Below are 20,264 nucleotides of genomic sequence, written 5' to 3'. Positions count from 1 at the left end.
ATTTTTTAATGCCTTCCAGCTATTGCGAGATAACAGCCAAGAAACCACAGAACAAGAAGAAAGAACAGGTATGGGCCACTTCCTGTGTTTTTTAAATCAGTTATATAGTACAGAAAATGATTAAACTACCTTTATTTTCAGGTGCTAGGCCTATAACTTAATGTGTGATCATATGATGATATAGAGCATTATTTTGGTGGCTGAAGCCAGACCACTGACTTTACAGTGGACTGAATGACAGTAATAAGAATAAAACTATAACATAAACACAAATGTTGTGTTAGTTGTGTGAAGTAATGCAGAGAGTTTGAATCACACATCTGAATATGGCCCATTTTTATCTACACTGGTGTATGTTTATTTTCTTGAAATTTTCAGATCCGTCCTGTTGTTCATAGCAGAATTGTGGTTTCAGCTCGCTGGAGGAGAACTACAGATGAGTCTTGCACGATAAAGTGAGTATTGATTTTAAGCTGAATACAAAATTATTTTCTGTTATGTTATGCAGTGATAGAAATCTGGTATAGTTTTCTTTTTTTCTTTTTCAATGATGGGATTATCTCCATGTCTCATGTATTGTTGTGTTTCACAGTGTCTTTACCAACGGAGAAGTCCTGGTTCCTCCGGCTCGAATACGGATTCCAAAGTATACTCTCAGAAGCTGGGAGAATGTTTTAGCCATGGTGACTGAGAAAGTTTGTCTTCGTACTGGTGCTGTGCAAAGGTACTGTACAGCATCGATACATTATGAACCCTTACAGTTTTTAAATTAGTCATGTGTGGGTGAGTGGTGGGCAAAAGTATACCTGTATTTTCTCCGTAGCAAGAAGATAGGCCATGACTCCAAAGAATTTTTCTGTGTTTTTGTTACTGTGATTTTTTTTTCATGACACAAGTAATGTTCTTGTTGTGCAAGGAAGTGTAGTTGATCAAAACTTGTATTAGTTGCAAGAATTTTAAGACTGAGGTGTTAAGATTTAACCAGTCACAATACTCTCCTCATCTAATATAGAGGGTTTTCTACACAGTTCAAACGCAGAAAAATGTAGCAGAGTGGAAGGATTTCTCTGATTAATTTGTGATTGGAACGATGTCTGGTTGTGACATGCTCACTGGAGTTAATACAGAACTGCTTGTTAGGCCAACACTGCTTGGAAAGAATTCTTAAAATATGCAAACATTAAACTAAGACACTCGAGCACTATTTGAGAACATCTAACTATGTCTCTTTCCTTCAATACACTTATGCATATAAATGTAGTTCAAACCACCCCAAAACATTACTCCAGTTTGTAATATTCCTTTATTTGAGTCCCCAGGCTTTGCACATTTAATGGACATGCTCTTTGTGGTCCCACTGAGCTAGAGAACAACCAGCACTATGTCGCAGTTGGTGCAGAAAAGTTTAAAGCTCTCCCATATGACCAGTGGGTCCCCAGCAGGGATTTAAGCAGGGAAAACCACATGATTGAAGGGTAAGTTTTTATGTATACATACTGTTGAAAATAAGCACTGGATCATTCCTGTATCGATGTGAAAATGAAAGAGAAGATAAATTTGTCAAGTCTGGTTTTGGTTTTTTTCCCCGCAGCCAAGACTTCCTGCCCGCTATTAGAAAGACAAGACATGCTAAGGCTGCGGTAAGTGTTATTGCTTCAGAATTGGGTGCAGTTTGCCAACTGGCTGTTAACTTTCTTGCAACGTGTGAAATTGTTGCATTTTTTCTCTAGATTCCCTCTAGTTTATTGCTGTAACACCTTAGTAGTATCACATTTGAAAAGCGTATCTTTGCACACACAGCATTTCAATTAACATTTCCCACGTGTGAGACTTGTTGTGGGGGTGCAATTCGTTATGAAACAGCGCTATCATCAATCACTGTCTGCAGGAGGCATTGAGTTACCGTTGCTTTCCACTTTGATGGGTAATCCCCACAGAGACAGGCTGGCCCACTTGATCAAGTGCAGTGAGCCTCATAGACAGATCATATGCACCAGGGGGACTTCACAGACTGAAAACAAAAAAAAAATCTCTTATTCAAACCAGAACTGGGACAATTTGTATTGAGATTAAGTAGACAGTGAAAGGCTTTGAATCCATATGAGGATTGCACTGCTGTGGGCCCAAGACGAACACCAAATCACACAGTAAAGATGAGAACATGCCCACTCAGCAGGTTGAGGTGGAGATGGGGGGCCCCCTGTGAAGGATGTGTCTGACATCTGATTTTTCTAACCATGAAAGATGACAGTGCTGTGGCAGATGCCAATTTTTTTCAGATGGAGAAAAATGCCCCTTGCCTTATTACTTGCTGTACCTGTGGTTGATTATCATTATATTCAGAAATAAGATTAATATTTATTAATAATATTAGAATCCGTTTGTGGCTGTTTTGTAAGTTTTCTTCATTTTATTAAAACTTATCCAAGCATAAAACAGATTTAAACCCCAGATACTGTTATCGAACTTAACTGCTTAACCAAGGTTCAGCCCTAACACTTTAGGTAGGAAATTTGGAGTCAACACTACCATAGCTTTTGCCATTTCACACAATACCATGAGGTGGAGACAGAGACAGAGTTATGGCTGTGTTTTGCATCCAGCCGCTCATTGTAGTATTAGTCATTCACTAGACATGATGCTGCCGCATTTTACTCTCCTTGCCTCTATATCTGATCCCTCATGAATTTGTAAACATGATTTGACCAGTTAATAAGGACCTTTCAGGGGGAAAGATACATGTGACAAAAATTGCCCACTCTGTCTTGATCTGTCAGCTGTTTAGCTTACTGATTACACATACATTTATAGGGTCATGTCCATCATTAATTTCAGTTTGACCTCACAAAACAACAGCAGTCTGGTTTGAAATGCCTGTAAAAAGATCCTTTAAACATGCCCACTGAGGCTGCATAAAATGTAACCTTGCTCTCACAACCTCCCTGTATGGGAACGGTGGTGTCTGTCCTGTCTGCACCGGTGACTGTGTAGCTGAATGGGACATCTGGTCCAGTGTATCCACTGAAGTCTTAACTGAAGGCTCTGCAGAGAGTAATATTGAAACTCTCCAGCACACCATGTTCCCATTGGAAGCAAGCATATATGCTGAGTTAGGTGCTCACAGACATGATGAGGTAGAAACCTTTGAGGTAGACATAGCATAAAGAGAAGATTAATAGGGAAGAGAGGAATGCAAATAGACAAAGAAAAGGAGAATAATGGTGTGCATCAAAGCAAAGTACTCTCATATTATAGTAATCATAATGAGCAGTGCAATTGTGCTTCACATGTGCCTCACATGACGCATACTGTGAAAACAGTATGTAAGCTGCACTCCCTGACATCAGCGATGACTTGCTCCCCTTTTCTCTGCTATTCCTGGATGATCTCATTGAGGGGAAGTAGCAGTGCCCCGTGGAAAACTATACCCCCTCACTGCTGCCAGCATGTCTGCTCACTGAGGACCTAGCCAGGGAGTGGCTCCTACTGATACCACAGCCAGTATGGCTGGAGGCTGGTCGGCCCAATTGGTTGGGACCCCCGTTTTCCCTTGGCTATCATATCACAGTGTCCTCTTGTTGACTCCTGTTCTGTGCCACTTGAGAGGGCCACAGATTACTTGCTGCTCGGTCCCCCTGAGCCCCCTTCACACTAACTCTAGCACTCTCTTTCTCCCTCTTGCTCTCTCTCTGGGGCCTCCTGATACACCCAGTTGTCTGCTCCCACAGGGCACGGTACTGTAGATATGTAATGCAGAGCGAGAGACTAGATGACCTCAGCTTTTCCACTCCCGTGTTTCTAGTTGTGCTGCTACTTGTACGGTACTCTCTTGGCTCCGCAGCACCCCTTGTCCTCCGCGTTCTCCTCCCCTGCGCCCTCCTCACCACTCTCCCTGAGTGAGACATTCTCGATTTAACTGTGTTGATTTAAATAAGATCTATTTACATCTCACCACCAGGCTGTAAACACAGAGAACAAGCTGTTCAATTTTTGATTGCCCAGATGTATTTTGATTTGGAACTTTACCGTGAAGTTGTTTCACATCACTCACAGATGAATTGAGGTTACTGAAACTGAATTAACAGCTCACCACTGCGACAGTGCCACTGCTCTTCTGTCTTTGATCTCGTGTGGCTGTGGACACTACAGCGCTAGAATGTGAACTCTGTTTCAACTCGCCTTCGCTGAATATACCAGGCAAACTTCACTCTTCTTTTGTTGTTTTATTTTTCTCCCTCAGCCCACCAACGGCTGTAGAAATTCAAAAGAATATCAACAGAATTTGCCTGTACATTAAAGAAAGCAAACAAGTGAAGAAACAACGCTGCTATTCCCCAGACTCCATGTTAGTGAGCTTGCAAACACCATTGCTAGAAGTGTATTCTGGTGGAAGCCTGAGATCACTACACTATCCCCCGAGCCAGCCCAGGGATCCAGCCAGGCAGCTGCAGTAAAGAGCACTGTAGCTGAAAAGAAACATTAAGTCTGCTCTCTCCTGCTCTCTGTGTCTGTGTCTCTCATTCTCTGTAAGGGAGACATACCTCACCTTGCTACCTACAGAGGGGATGAGGAGCCTGTGAGGAGAAAATTGCCTTTTGTGGAAGCATTAATTCAGATGTGTACCCTGCTGTCTGAACATCACTCTGAACTCTCCCCACTGCTCTCTCTCTCTCTTTTTCTCTCTCTTCCTCTCTCACTCCTTCACTCTCCCACCATGCAACTATGTCCCAAGCCTCTTTTTTTTCCCTCCCCTCTCCATCAATAACCTTCTGCTGTCTACTGCTGAAGAATAAGTTATTCCCTCCGACTCCCTCCCTTTCCCTTAAAGCTTGTTTGGATTTTCATTGTTTGATCTGGCTTGATAAATAAGACAAATGCAGTTAGAAATTCATGGCTGCCCCATTTCATCAATAAATGATTAGTTTGCCACACTCCCTAGTGATTGATAGGTTGTGCACGGGATGTATTGGAACCAGATGAATTCAATACAGTAGGAGTCACGGGGGAGCTACAAAGCATATCAGCTCATGAAAAATAGAGATCAATGGAAAATGTAAAAAGGCTTTGAAAAGAGAGGAGAAACAAGTTTTGCCCCGCCATGTTTTGTCTTTTTTTCTTCTCCCTCTTAACAAAACAACACCAAAAAAAAAGTCATTAATGAATCACAGAGAAATCTGAGGAGATATGCCTTAATCTGTGCTCCTTTTTTCTCCTCTCTTTTGTCTCTCTATGTAGTTTGCTCACACAGGCTTTGGAGAGGACCTTGAGCACACAGCCAGGGGCCAGATGAAGAAACACACAGCCAAGTCAGAGAGAACCAAACAACAGAGGCAGGTGTCCAGGAACCCAGTTCTCTTCCCAGCAGGCGGTAAGCAGAGCAATTCTATAGAAATATCTCTCTTCCTGGCTCTCTCCCCTGCCCCTTGTTGTCGTCATAGTGTTTTTTTTAATCCAACACCTCTTTTTCTCACTATGCGGATATGAATAAACCTGTTGGCTTATGAAGACATTACAAAATTTATGTGTATATGCGAATGTTTGGGTATGTGAACTCATGTACCGTTTTACTGTACAATCCTCCATCTGTGCATGTCAAATTAGTTGTAATATGGGTCTAGTGTGTGTTGGGAACGTAGAGAAAAACCAGTTTGCCAGCTGACGGAGCTTTCTTTGGATTCTTAACCTGCTCTTTAAAGTCCAAACAGAACACAGCTCCCTGCTCTTTGAAAGAAACACAACTCTTTTCTGTGAATATTAAACAGAACAAGACTTCAAACACCGTCAAGGAGGCTTAAATCATAGATGAATTCAATCAGGCCATTTTGTTGAATATTTATCCAGAAAGCCTTGTTAACTATGTGGGAGAAAAACAAAATGCTCTAATTTTCCTCTGATGTGGGAATCAAAATGGTAATAAGTTATTAATCACAAATAACGCAGACGAAGGATCATAAAAATGACAAAATACTGCTATATATTGATGGGTTTGAACATTAGCGGTTGTGCTGTTTAAAAGTGATACTCTGTATATCATTAATAGACAGTAATTGTGTCTTTGCTTCCGCTATTTTGTTATTCAGTAGCTGTTGTTTAATGGGTGTTCGCTTTACCATCTGTGCACAATAATACAGTGACTCAACTTGAAAGACTCATCCCGGGCCACGAATACATTATATGGTAGCATAGCTAGGCTAATTACCACAGTTTGACATCCTTTCATATGTTACAACTAAGTTAGGTGACATTATTAAATATAAGTGACTTTCTTTCTCTTGTTCAGCTCATACCGATGCTGTTGTTTGTATCTAAGCCAAAGTGCAGTTCCTTGGTCACATTTTGGACACTTATACTATGGTTTCCTCCCACAAAACACGTTTCTAAAGGCCCCAGAGTTAAAAAGACAACATTTATAAGTCTTCTTTATAACTCAGTCACCTCTTAGATGCCATGCAGGCAATAGCTCAAAGTAGTGCTCACAAGCATCACCTGGTACGGGAGCAGCACTTTTGGCACCAGCTTTCTTTAATCATTTTGCCTTTTCCCAACTGAAATTGGTCTAGAAAGAAAAAAGTAAAGTAATATTTGATTGGAAAACATAATAAAGCCTACAATAAAGCCTATAGCTGCATAATTGCCTCTTTCAGCTAAACCTACTTTTTGAACCAAATGTATTTTTCCATACATTGTTCCTTTGTCTTTATCACCGATTAATCTAATATGCTTGGTTATTTATTATTTAAATGAAATCACTTAAGGCTATTGAAGTAGATTCAAGTCCAATAGTGTGTTTCATTATTCACATTCCACCCCGTATCAGATCCAGCAGCTTCAGACAAAAGGAGTTTGTTTACAAGGAAAAAACAGACGTTGCCATATAAGCTATTCCCTACATGCATCAAGAGCAACCTGTCACTGTCAAGAACTAACCCTAGACTTAAAGTTCACGCTGCCTGGCCATATTTGTGGCAGGGCAGCTGTGGCTTTCTGTGGCCCTTTCGTCTGCGGGACCACTCTAAATAAATAAATGGCTTGACAGCAACATTGATCTCTTGTGAAGTTGAACAGGAAAGGAAAAGGGAGAGGACAGGAGGGCAGTGAGGGATGGAGGGATAGAGAGGGAGAGAGAATGAGAGTGTGCAAAAGAATGAGGCAGTGACTGCCGCCAGATGAGGTAATTGTGATTAATCACTTTTCTCAGAATGCAGTGTGTTCAATGCACAAAACAAAAGAAGTGAGACGGCAGGAGCAACAGAGGTTCAGGAAGACGGCCAGTTGAAGGTGGACCTGCCAATTGATCAGGTAAAACAGCAACCCCATACTGCAGCCTGATGAGATCTTTAACATACAATCTTGAAACAGCTTGGGTCTGGTTATCAGACAGGAAGTAAGAATTGATTCCATTCTAAAAACACTATCATCAGCATCATTGCAGACAAACACAGGCCACCTGGACACTTGCCTGAATCCATTTAACTTAACAGTACGCTTCTGACTTTATACAGGCTCATCAGTTGTCATAATTTTAGAGGTTGTTGTCACTGGAAGCAAACAAACACACAAAAGTATGAACACTGAAAAATATCACCGCAAGCTGTTTACATTTCATGCCAGTTGTGAATTTATAAGATGAAGAAAGTGTCTGCCATTATGGCATCGACTTTCCATCTTCTTCCCATTAAGCTTTACCTGTCTGCGTAATTTTCACCTTCAAACAGAATCAAGAATATACCTCTAGTGCAGTATAGTATAATTTTCTGCCCAAGAAAGGCTCAAGAAAGATCAATACAACAAGCTGCATATATATACACACACACACACACACACACACACACACACACACACACACATATATATATATATATATGGTGTTTCTCAGCCTTGGCATTGATTCTACAAGTCTCTGAACTCTACTGGAGTGATGAACACCATTCTTCCAAAAGATATTCCCTCATTTGATGTTATGATGGTGGTGGTGGAGAGCACTGTCTAAGACGTCAGTCCAAAATCTCCCATAGGTGTTCACTTGGGTTGAGATCTAGTGAAGGAGAAAGCATATAATTCACATCATTTTCATACTCATCAAACCATTCAGTGACCCTTTGTGCCCTATGAATTGGGGCATTGTCATCCTGGAAGAGACCACTCCCATCAGGATAGAAATGTTTCATCATAGGATAAAGGTGATCACTCAGAACAACTTTGTGTTGATTTGCAGTGATCCTTCCCTTAGAGGTAGCGTTTCTCAACGCGGGCAGTACTGCCCCCGAGAGGATGTTCAGAGAACATTGGGGGTGCCGGAACCAATATTTTTGAAAAGGAGGGTGTTGAGGTCGTGTTGGGGAGCATTTGTGTGTGTCTGTTTTTAATGCCAGTTTAGTCCTACATGCACATTTTCACAATTTTATCATCAGAGTCTGTTTTCCTCCATTTTACGTGCGTAACTACAGTCAAATTTGTGTATTGGGCTCTGAGCACTTCCAAAACGCGGGTGACCTATGCTCAATACTGTACCTGAATGCCTGCGGTGTAGACACGGAGCTCTTGCTGATGCTGCTTTGCTAAACATGCTCTGCTTTCTGTGTAGACACAAGGAAACTATGCTGAGTCTCTACTGCTTTTTTGTGTCATTTATGGTCATGCTAGCTTCTCTGTCCTCTACTCTGCTCTATTTGTCGGTGTTTGTGTTTAGCTTAGTTTGTAATGTGTATTAAAATTTGTCAAATTCTTGTAAACTTAGCTACTGACTAGACTTAGCTTCTCAAACCAGTTCCTCCTCTCAACCAGCAGCAGAGGGAGGAGGACAGGAGGAATGCCTGATAGTGACTGATATCTGTGTTCTTCATTCCTTCTAAACTTCACTCGGTATTTTAATGTCAGGAATATTATTTATTTTACTGATATTTCTGATTTCTTTCTAGTAAGATATTGGATTTATATAGTGACTTTGCTGATTGAAACATTACTGTTGCTGCTATAGAAACAATATTTTGTCATATTTAAAATAGAAATCTATTGTAATTCTGCTCTGAATTCTCTTAATTTCTTTTATGAAAAAAAGATGATAAAAAAAAGATCTTTAGTCATTAAAAATAACTGATAAAAGTACTGATAAAGAATTGGGCCAATAGGTGTAAGTCTATGGATAAGATAAAGACAAAATTCCTGCCATCCTGCTGGCTAGTGGCTAAAGCCTGACGATGGGAGGATGAGAAAATCAATGTTCAAATCCATTCACTATAACCCTGTTGCTTTTTTTCTAATGACATGCTTTTTTAATGATATAACAGAATAATAATGAACATTAACATTGAGGGAAGACAGTTAGCCTACATGGGGGAACTGGATAACGGATAGGGGGGTACTGGCCCAAAAAAGGTTGAGAACCACTGCTGTAAGGGAACTGGTGAACCCAAACCATGCCAGCAAAATGTAAAGGTCTGAAAAATAAAGCCAATGCGGAAGTGCCGTAAACCTGCATGCCTTTCTAATGGCCAGCAGGGGGCGACTCCGATTCTATGGAAGTCTATGAGAAAATTACCCTACTTCTCACTTGATGTATTATGTCAGTAAACTGTTTCCTAATAACTTTAAAATCTCAATCGCAATTTTCAAGTCTTTTTCAATACAGCATGATGTTCATTTTGTAAATTATGGTCTCATTTAAAGTAAAATAGACGATAAAGCAACGTATGCTTTTGGGCGTGGCTACCATGTCATTGACAAGTTGCTGCCACGGCGACAACGTCGGTTAACGTTACGCAACATAACCATGACAAAACCCCAGATTTACAGGGTATAGGCGTACCTACTGCTTTTTCACAGTGTGTTTTCAGTTCATGAAAGTAAAGTGTAACATTTTGGTCGCCTAAAAAAAGTTTGTTCAGCGTTTGGTTGTACTAAAAGTCCCGCAGTGTAATTATATTTTGCCCGCGAGGCAATACCAAATGACTACTAGAACTAGCCCGCCGGTATTATACAGCGCATGTACCGCTAATACTACAAATCCCAGAATGCTCTGCTGGTGTTTTGGCGCGTCAATCAGGACAGGACCCAGAAACACCCTCTCCTTATGCTACTAATGGCACCGTGCTACCCCTCCTAAAAGTGGCGAAAAGAAAGACAGAAAACAGGAGCTTTCCGAACAGGTGGGAGGCTGAATATCAGTTTACATATGTAAAAGACAGACCTGTTTGTCTTGTATGTGGAGCATACAACATTAGACGACACAATGAAACGAAACACCACTACAAGTACAAAGACCTGGACATGACCCAAAGGTGCCAGAAAGTAGAGGAGATGAAAAGAACTTTGGTTTCACAACAGACTATGTTCAAAAAAAGCCATATCACAAAGTGAGGCTGCTGTAAAGGCTAGTTTTATTGTGGCAGCTGATATCGCAAAATCACCCCGGCCCTTCAGTGAGGGAGAGTTTGTGAAAAAGTGCATGATGAAAGTTTGTGACTTCGTGTGCCTAGAGAAAATGCAAGCATTTTCAAATATGAGCCTGAGCTGAAACACAATAGCTGATCGCACATGTGATCTTGCCATCAATCTATATGACCAGCTGATGGAAAAGGGAAAAGATTTCGTTGCATTCTCCCTTGCTGTGGATGTGAGCAGCGACACATCTGATACTGTCCAGCTGTCAGTCTTCATCCTTGGAGTGGACTCAAATCTGTGTGTTGCGGAGGAACTTTTGGGATTAAAATCTATGCATGGCACAAGGTTCATTGTCATATCTGGAGGAATATTTTTTCAATAAATATCAGTGTTGGCCCGCGACTTTGTCCAAGTTTTAAATTTTGGCCCACTGTGTATTTGAGTTTGACACCCCTGCTCTAAGGAGTTGGCCGTTCAGTTTGTCCAGTAAGTACATTTTGTTTTAATGGTTTTAGGCCTGTTTTTCGCTAACGAAAATTAGCATTAGTATTATCACAGTTAACCATAGACTGCTGATGCTGTAAATGCACCATGCTAACCAAGCTAGCAGCTAGCGCTAGGATCAGGTCCACGTTCTCGTCCAAAAATGGTCACCGCTGGCTCAAAAAATCAAAGATGGTGACGGTCATATTGCTAAACCCGAGGCTTCAAAACCGCAGACGACAAACCAGTGGGTGACGTCACGGTGACTACGTCCATGTTTTCTTCCCCAGTCTAAATGTGTATAACAAAATCAATACAACAGTACAATGTAAGCCAAGGGGGATCTTGTTTTTTCCCTCTCTGCAGATTGAGGCAAAGATAGTTGATGAGGAGTATGAGGATAGGGGATGTTCTGCAAGTCCCTGCAAGGCCTCCCTCCATGATTCAGATGGTTTGTGTTTACAGAGGTCTTTGTCTGGTGGTTCCAGGAAAAATGTAAGTACACTTATAAGTTTCTTGTAGTCACTATTTCATGTTTAGTTCATTTTTACTTTATTATTATGTCCATTTTTTTCATTTGCTTTTAGATTAGTTCACATAAAAATGGTCTAACCAGCAATTATGGTAATCACCATTTCCATAATTACAAGAACGTCACATAGACCTGCTTCCAGCAACTATACTTTTATCTAATGGGTGTGTAACCTGTTTTTCTTTCTCCATGGTCCTCTGCGTATTGTGTACTCTGTATTTACCAGTGTAGCCTTTCTTCAGGGCAAGCAGAGTCAGTAAAAGGCAGAGGGTGCAATACTGGAGACACAGAATCAAAGACACCTGAGCCCCAGGTACAACTTCACAGAGTAGGAGTTTATAGCGCTTAGCTGTAGCTATCGATACTGTGAGTATGTACAGTATGTCCTGTTAGACCACAGCATCAAGCTTAAAAAATACACAAAAGTGTGTCTTTGTGATTCGAGTAGAGCCCCATAACAGTATGTTGTTGTATTTGATGTTTGCCCTTTACTCTGATTATTTTGTATGTTCACAGTGATGAAGTAGGCCTGAGCTGTGTATACAGATGTTTTTGCATGGATCTGTGGTTCCTAGAAATTGCACTCATTTAAATACGCTTATTTTGGTCTAATAATCCTCGAGGGACAGCAATATGAAGCAGTGTAACTGTGATGAATGCACACAATAGTTGGGTGATATTACTATTCCAAGCAATTTCATTTAGCTTTTAAAATGAGAAGATATTGAGTCTTATTTAAGCAATCAATAACCTTGAACATTCGTTTTAATGAAAACTATAATTTCAAGCAGTGGCAATTACACCATAGGGGAATGTTTTGGTGTGGTGATGATTTTGCTGCCGTATGCACTTTTGCAATAAAGATATTCTTATCAGGATAATTATTGACTTCTGGGGGCCAGTTATGACCCTGGCTAAAGACCTCATCAATAGCTTCGTTCATTACTTATCGCTTTTAGTCATACATGAATGTTGCTGATTCAGATTGGCTATGGATTGCAAGGAATGACCATTAGGTAATGGAAAATAATAATAATAATAATAATCCCTGTACAGACTCAGCTACTTTTTGCAATAATCATCTTACCAAGAATGTTTTTGATTTGTCAGCTAATGAAGACTGACATAGGGAGAAAGTAGGATTTTGGTAGCAAGCTATTCAGTTGAAAACATCATGCCTCACCACATCTTAAGCAGGATTTAGCAGGTAATTCCAGTTTACAGTACTGTGCAGTATAATTTAAGCCTGAACTGTGGAAAGTTATAGTAGACACCATGAAGGAGAGAAATAAAAAAAAAAAAATCAGACCACTCTCTAGTGTACCAAGATTTTGTATTGCAATCGTTTTATATTCATCTATGTTTTAGATTGATAAAAGTTGTTGTCAGACCAGAAATAATAGTATTGCAGGTGAAACTTACCTAACTGAAAGTCTAACCATCATTCATGCATATGCTTCCCCTTTCCCTTTGAGGCTAAACAGACTGTCGCTGTCTCGTTGTCGGCAACCTCATCATTTAGAGGGCTGTGAATAATAATGAGGGATAACTGCACTGCTATGACTCATACTTTGAGCCGAGTTCGGACAGATTTCCTCCCACTCTGGTGCTCATATGTGCTTGTGAAATACCCCATGCAGTCGGTATATGTGCATGTATATAGTAGATATTGATGACCAAATTCAATTACATGATTACATTTTCAGCCGAAGCTTTAAATGATTTATTGCATTGAATTTAAATAGTGAATATATTTACAGACAGTACACTGGTGAGGCAGTGTGTGTGTGCGTGTGATATTGACCTGTGTGGTCCAGGCCAAATAAAGAATAACGAGATTCAGCATCTCTGCCAAGTGGAGATGTCCGCTGGGAGTGAAGGCAGGCTATCTCAGTGGAAGAGAGCGAAGGATGGCGGGCCAGAGCCTGATGCACATTTATCAAAGCTTTTCTTATAATCACTTGACTGACTTTTGTTGGACTTTCTGAAGGTTGGGTTTTCCTTTAGAGTGCACTCTGTTAAAGAGCTGATTGATTTTATGAGGGGGGACTCTGTCTATGTTGTAGATGTCATACACTTGTAGGAAATGTGGACAAGGGTAGATTTGTACTCACTGGTGTGGTATTGTGTTTACAACTATCATTTGTTTTGATTTAACAATATTGACTGATTTATCAACCAGTCAGCTAAGCATTTTTTCTTAATTAATATTGTTAGAAATGCCAATACGACGAGGGATGTTTGATCAATTGTCTTCCTCTTCTTAAGAATTTTGTGATAAAAAATCGAATCATTATTGACCGCTGCATTGATCCATTCCTTTCCTTTTCCAATTCAAGTCCATTTCATTTGTCTTTCAGCTGTTTTCTGTGCTCCTATTCCCCGAAGCTTAGGTTAGCCATTTCAGAGGCCCTATTCTCCCCATGCAAGGTCAACTATAATCAACTCTAGACAATGTCACTGCCTTGCTTTTCCAGAGAGCTAGGCAGAAGAAGACGACTCCTCTGGGCTTTTAAGGACCTACTGCATTATACCATTCAATTACTGTTCATTAGACAGTGTACAGCCATTAATCAGACTGAGATGTTCTGCGAGTCCTCAGCGGGGACAGTGAACTGGGGAAATTTATTCTGGCTTCCTGTCTGGGCTACTGTTTAGTGGTAAGGAGAGAGATGACACTTTGGAATGCACTGATGCTTTCACTACAGAGGCATCCTAAACTGAACTGCTACTCCACTCCCTGTATCTTAACTTTCGAGTGAAGTCCTCACTTCTTCACTTCATGCAGCCCTGTATTTGAATTTTAAGAAACATAGGCTATGTTGGAGATTTACTGCATATGTGGAAGAGTATTATGAATCTGATATATCACTAATAGAGGAGAAAGCTGACATTTACTGATTAGAGCTGCATATGCATTGAATATGACTAGATGATGATATGAGAAACTGATTTATGTTTTCCAGGAGGCTAAAGAGAGGGAGGTGTCTTCTAGGCTCTGCAAATTACGGTCACGGATGTTCTGGTTTTTCAAGGGTAGGTTCATCAAAGCATAAAGCCTGGTAGTAGCTCACTGGCAGTCGCAGCAGCAGCAGCCCCCGCGTTCCCCTCCACAGCATCTAATGCACCCATAAAGAGACCACTAATACACTCTGCATTACCAGTTCCTCTCTCACATTGCATGTCACCAGATCCGCAACCACCTCTCAACATCTGGGAGAGCTTTACGCCATGCTTTATGGAGACCATCTGCTTGAGTGGGGTTTTTTTTGCTTCCCCAATCTCCGATGACTTATTCTAGTATTAAAGGCACCTGCACATCAAGGTGTGCCATGCTGAGAACCAGGGATTATTCACCACTCTTTATATTTCCCATGTCGTTTGTAATTTGGAAGCACTCAGACAGAATGAGAGGAATATGTACCTTGTTACTGTGAAAATCCATTTCTTTCTCTAGGACTTCTTATTATAAGTAGAATTGCATGGTCTGACATTTATTTGATTGATCTAAAGAAGAACACATCTGAAAAAAAAAATGAAATAAGTGCAATACACATTTGATTATGGTGGAAAAAAGATAGCATAGTGGTAAAATACAAACCGAAGCAATGATGTAAACTTGACATTCTCCTCTGTTGGGGGAGTGTGCCTTTCAGCTGGTTCAGGCAATTTCATTCTAATTGCCTACAAAACATAGGCTTTGGTAGTGAGGCCCATTCAGTGGTTTCTTGGCATCCTCTATTGTCCCTTGTGAAAATTCCAAAGGTGACTAAATGGAACGAGATGTGAATCCCTGCAGGTGGTTATCACTGTCTGCCCTTCAATCTGAGGTTCGCTATGTCAGTGTGACACCAGGAAAATCACTGCATCCTGCGCTAACAGCAGGCTCCCAACTTCACTCATGTGTCATCCATGCTATCATAAAAGTACACAAATACACATACATGTGCGTGCACATGTGTGCAGATGTATCTACCTGACAACATTCATTATCAGTATTGTTTCACTCGTACATGTGTGCATGATTTTGACGTATATACATGTATTCTCTTTCAATTATCCACATATTGATTGTACCAGTGGTCCAGATACAGCCTTGTACACTCTAGTACGGGTTATGATTTCCCTACAGAATATCAATGGGCACTGCAGGGGGCATTTGAAATAAATCACAGCCCATTATTGGTTGCAGACTCCAGACCCACGTACTCACTTTTCTGTCCCTATCACATTATAATGTTGTCGCTGTTTATAAATGATTCTGCATCATTCATGCCTCATATTCCCCAGCTGTCGCAGTGGATCTGCAGATGACACAGATGCAAAGCATAACTTGAGACTCAGAGCTGTAGTGGAGGGAAGTGGGATGTGAAAGGAAACGCAAGAGATAGAATCAAACCTGTCTGCCACCTGCTTTGCATCAAAATGTCAATATCTGGGCCAGTTTTTATCCTTGAAAGGAATTTTTCAGCTGAGTGAAAAAAGGAGGCCTTTTTAAAAGCAAATCTACCATCAAAGTACTTGCCCTGCCTCCTGCATATACTTTATCAGGGATATTCCATTTTGACTTCCATGTATAAAAGCAAGAGATACTACTAGGTTCAGTTTGGCTGAGATTCTCCTTCAAAAGTTATTGGCACCATGTACAATAGCCTTGTAATTTATGAGAACTGTTAGGGCCTCTGACAGAAGTTGTAAAGCATCTTGACTGATTGGGTAGATATGAGATGTGTGCAGTCATGGCATATTGTCCCCTGTATGTGCACACTACATGCAGAGAGTTGCATGGCTTGCTCTGTCACAGATAAATTACTCCACACTGTCAAATTAAGTTGTTGTAAATCACCTTGCAGACCCGAGACTAGTCCTGAGTGATGACCTTTACGCCTATTTGACTTTAACTCTTATTTATGTTAATCACATCTGTATTATATCGACAGTAAAATTGTGTCATATTCAAAAAGGTCATTGTTTTGCTGCACAGCATACAATGGGGACTAAAAAACACACTGGTTTTGTGTGTTACTAAGAGGAAGAAGCCTTAAATGACTCTTGAATGTTTACATATAAACAAATTTGTTTTTATCCTTTCTTTTTTTTTCACAGAAAAAGTCAAAAATTAACATTCCTTGCTTTGATCGGCATGACATTCATTCCAAAGGTATGTACTAAGCAAATAATACCATTATTAAATATGTCATCAATCCAAATTGTAATCTCAAATACATAACACACAATGCTGTGTAGTAGAGCTCCATGTAGAGCACAGCAGTGTTCATCAACCATATGGGGATACAACGTGTTCCATGTTATTGTAACAAATTATAACAACTTGTAAGCACAATAAATGCGTGGTGAGGATATTAAATGCTTATGAAATCTCACCACAAAGAGCGCCATGATATTCATGACACGCAAGTAATCACATATTCTGTGGATCTTAGTCCTCTACAATACATCTTATCATACAGAATATATATTCTTCCTCTCTTTCATTCAGTAATACTGGTGGAGTTTTTATTCAGGCAAAGGACAAATGGTATCCTTGGGTATGGCTTCGCTGCAGGAGAATGAGATGCTTTGTTAACTACAGTAAAGTTGGATAAAAATGTATGCTTTTCTTCTCATTCATCATATACATGTCATGAAAGGCCTTCAAAATGCAGCAGGTCCCAACAGCAATAAGTCTCTTCTTTTTTTTTTTTTTTTTTTTTTTTAACATGGTGAAAAATAATAAGTTCCAAAGACTGTGTTGAAAATCAGCCATTGTGATGTGAGAGAGGCGTCTGCGTGTGATCTCTGCTGCACTCGAGACGACAGGCTCTATGAAGTACACCACTGCCCAGTTACACAGTAGCTTTGATTGCCAGTTTGTTCTGTGCGTAGCCCGTAGCTTTGAACTGCGTCTCAAGATGAAAGCCAACCTTGTCCACAGTGTGTCCACTGTAGACTGCTGCTTTTGCTTATTTGCTTCAGGCTCCATCAAGGGCTTTGGGACTATTTTTTTTTCTATAGTTCTTTACCATGCTGGTATGAGCATTATGTATAATTTATCATACAATGCAAGTGAGACAGCACCCCATCTCGTCTCCATTTTAATTTAATGCCCCTACTTTTCTTTCTGCATCTTGCATTGACAGACTTTGTGGTCAGTGTATGATACCACTAAGGTATGTCTTAGTTGTTTCCAGCAGACTTTGATATTAGAGGTTCCCATGGTTAGAGCATCACTCAATACTTATCCTCTCTCTCTCTCCCTGTTTCTCACCCTTTCTCTCTTTCTCTTTCCTCTAAAAGCCAGAGCCATAGAATACAGTGTCAGACTGCTAAGGACCAGACGTCCTCCTTCTCTTCTGTCTCCAGAAGCCAGCTGCTCATGTATAAGATGAAACAGTGTTATAAACCAAATAAAAATGTCTTGCCTCTTGACAGCCCCACCGTGAATATATGGCCTCTTATTTCAGTGAATATATTGCATAATTATGTATGGTTATGAATATTACATGGAGCCTCACACTGAGCGCATGGTAAGATGCCTAATTGCGGACTTTAATTATTAAGAAGCAAAGGTCCTGAGCGGGTTTTGTGAGAAGCACTTTTGATAAATTATTTTTTGCAGTTTTCTGATGAATTATTTTGGGGGGCTTGTGTCTAATCAGCAGGCATAGTGGACGGCGTAACTGCTCTTGAGAGAGACTTATCTTCCCATGGAGAGGAATTACTATGCTGATTAAATCCACTGAAATCAACTAATAACTTAATGATATTGGAGTGGATCAAAAAAAGTGAATCACTCCCTTTCATAGTGGTGGCTATGAAGAACACAAGGGTGTAGTGATGTGTAGAATGAGGGCCTTTGCCATTGACCTCAGGGCACAGCTATAATATTTCTGTGTAACATGAGGCAGAGAAAGAGATTGTGTGATGGTATGTGCTAAAGCAAACCAAGGCACCTCATATTAAACATAGTGTAGTAGTTCTTTACTTTATACTTCACATGAAGCACTTCAAGGAAAAAGTCCAGAGAGGCTGACTAAACAAGGAATAATAAACTAGATCTCCCTCAAGTACTGCTAAAGCCACTAGACACAGCTGCTTGTATAACTACAGTACTATTGCCACTTCTTCCTCTTCAGCATGTATTATATCTGAGGCACCCACACAAAAATATTCCTCCCTAGTTATGTATTCAGTTCAAGTGCACTTAGCATGCAGAAAAGTTTAAGGCTTGACCCCAGTTTTGTGTCGAAAGAAATTTGAAAATGAATAAAACAGGCTTCTCTGCATGTTACTTCAAATATAGAGCTGGCGCACATGATGTATTCTTCCATAAAAGCTAATGGCTGTAATGTAGACAATAAGAATCATTGACCCACTTAATCGCAGTTCTATGTCACGCTGTGACAGTGTGAAAGTTAGTTCACCACAACTGTAGGATGAAACGCAGGGTAATAGCCGAGCTCCCTCCATTCTCCTCTTACAAAATGCATGTCGGTCTAGCACTTATGAGATGCAGTCAAGCTGCTTTTCGCAAGCCAGCACAAATAAGTGAATAATTGATTGATATTGATGTGAGGATCACCTTGGTGTATCCAGTAGTTGTTTTGTTTAGAAGTCTCCCGTGGAGGGCAGGAGCCTGGCCATCTGTCAATAACACGTCAGTCGTTTCACATGGCAAGCACTCTGACCAGCTCAAACGCTTCAGTAAGCAGCTGAACAATTGTTCTCAACGTGACGTTAAACCAGCTATTCTGCTCTGAATGGAGGCTGGAAGCTTAAAGTGTTTTAGGTTTGTTTCAGCCGGAGAGCCTCAAAGTTGCTGGAAATAATGGACACACTATTTCTGTTCTCTCTCTGTGTTAGAATTACAGTGATTTTAAATGATGGCTTACAGTGTTGAGTGCAGTTCACTCTATAACACACAAAATATTAGTTGATGATGAATAGAATATACACATATAAAGTACATATTTTCATTTTATGACCTTTACCCACATACTGCAAACAGCTTTTAACAGCAAACATCTGGAAAAAATGCTTTAGGTGTGCTGACCTAGGATCTGCCCCGGTAGTATCACAGTCTTGTATCAAAAGTTACTGGGCAGCTTTTGTGCAGGTTCTTGGTTGAGTGCCTTGCTCAAGGGCACATAGTGGGAAGTTTTATAGCCCACTGCAGCCACAGGCTGAATAGGACAAAAGTGTCTGTGAACTTTTATATGTCGTGTAAGTGAAATGAAAATTGTCAAAGGTAATTTCATAGAGAGGCTCCACATGCCTCAAGACCTGTATCAGGCCTCCTAGCAAGATGGACAGGTGGTGTTATAAAAAGCCCTTTTCCGCCACTGACATCATCTAGTGCCACCAGGAGGCCACTTTTCCCTCTCACTTACTGTTCTAGCCTGGTAGCTACCTACTGTCTGAGGCTAATGGCTGGAAGCACAGCTAAAAGCTCTCAGTGTGATAAGGTAATGTGGAGTCAGAGAGAGAGGGAGAGAGAGAGCGCTATATCAGTGGGACCATATATACTGATTACACAGCGATGAGGAAATGGTCTAAAAATAAAAACAAATGGAGAATGCTAGATGATATCACTCTGCTGACTGCAGAGTTTACAGTCATACAGTATACAGATGGTTATGAAGCAGGGATGACGGTGGGAGCTGAGACTTGCTGCTGTCATCTCTGCTGACCTTCCTGATGTCATGCTGGGTAAAATAAAAGAGAATAGCATTCTGTTTTTCAAATACATTAATTAATTATGAATAAAAGTGTGAATATTAAATTAAAACCTTACAAAAGTCTCAAGTTTCCTAGTGTGGCACTGTGGTAATTGTGTTGTGGTGTATTAATTGGCAAAATTAAGCTTTAA

The 20,264-nt window shown here is 40.4% G+C and overlaps 1 protein-coding gene across 26 annotated transcripts in view; it reads left to right on the top strand.

The window, feature by feature from the left end:
* Positions 1–20,264, top strand: part of LOC122998366 (doublecortin domain-containing protein 2) — an 87,091-nt gene that overhangs the window by 932 nt on the left and 65,895 nt on the right. For 4 of the 26 annotated variants that reach the window (XM_044375225.1, XM_044375224.1, XM_044375223.1 and 1 more), the window contains exons 2-11: positions 20–68; positions 379–455; positions 593–724; positions 1,320–1,475; positions 1,592–1,640; positions 5,236–5,368; positions 7,199–7,299; positions 11,230–11,358; positions 11,622–11,708; positions 14,362–14,431. In XM_044375225.1, the coding sequence (XP_044231160.1) occupies positions 20–68; positions 379–455; positions 593–724; positions 1,320–1,475; positions 1,592–1,640; positions 5,236–5,368; positions 7,199–7,299; positions 11,230–11,358; positions 11,622–11,708; positions 14,362–14,431 (983 nt within the window). Of the gene's footprint in view, positions 1–19; positions 69–378; positions 456–592; positions 725–1,319; positions 1,476–1,591; positions 1,641–5,235; positions 5,369–7,198; positions 7,300–11,229; positions 11,359–11,450; positions 11,488–11,621; positions 11,709–13,755; positions 13,849–13,872; positions 14,056–14,361; positions 14,432–16,501; positions 16,557–16,895; positions 17,006–17,133; positions 17,512–17,535; positions 17,566–17,692; positions 17,840–20,264 lie in introns of those variants that run through there. The other 22 variants (XR_006407406.1, XR_006407410.1, XM_044375229.1 and 19 more) reach the window with 22 other exon arrangements.

This window comes from Thunnus albacares, chromosome 15, assembly GCF_914725855.1.
Source record: "Thunnus albacares chromosome 15, fThuAlb1.1, whole genome shotgun sequence".
In the NCBI taxonomy this organism is placed as follows: Eukaryota; Metazoa; Chordata; class Actinopteri; order Scombriformes; family Scombridae; genus Thunnus; species Thunnus albacares.
The sequence above is the reverse complement of the archived record's forward strand: the minus strand, read 5'-3'. Positions and strand labels throughout refer to the sequence as shown.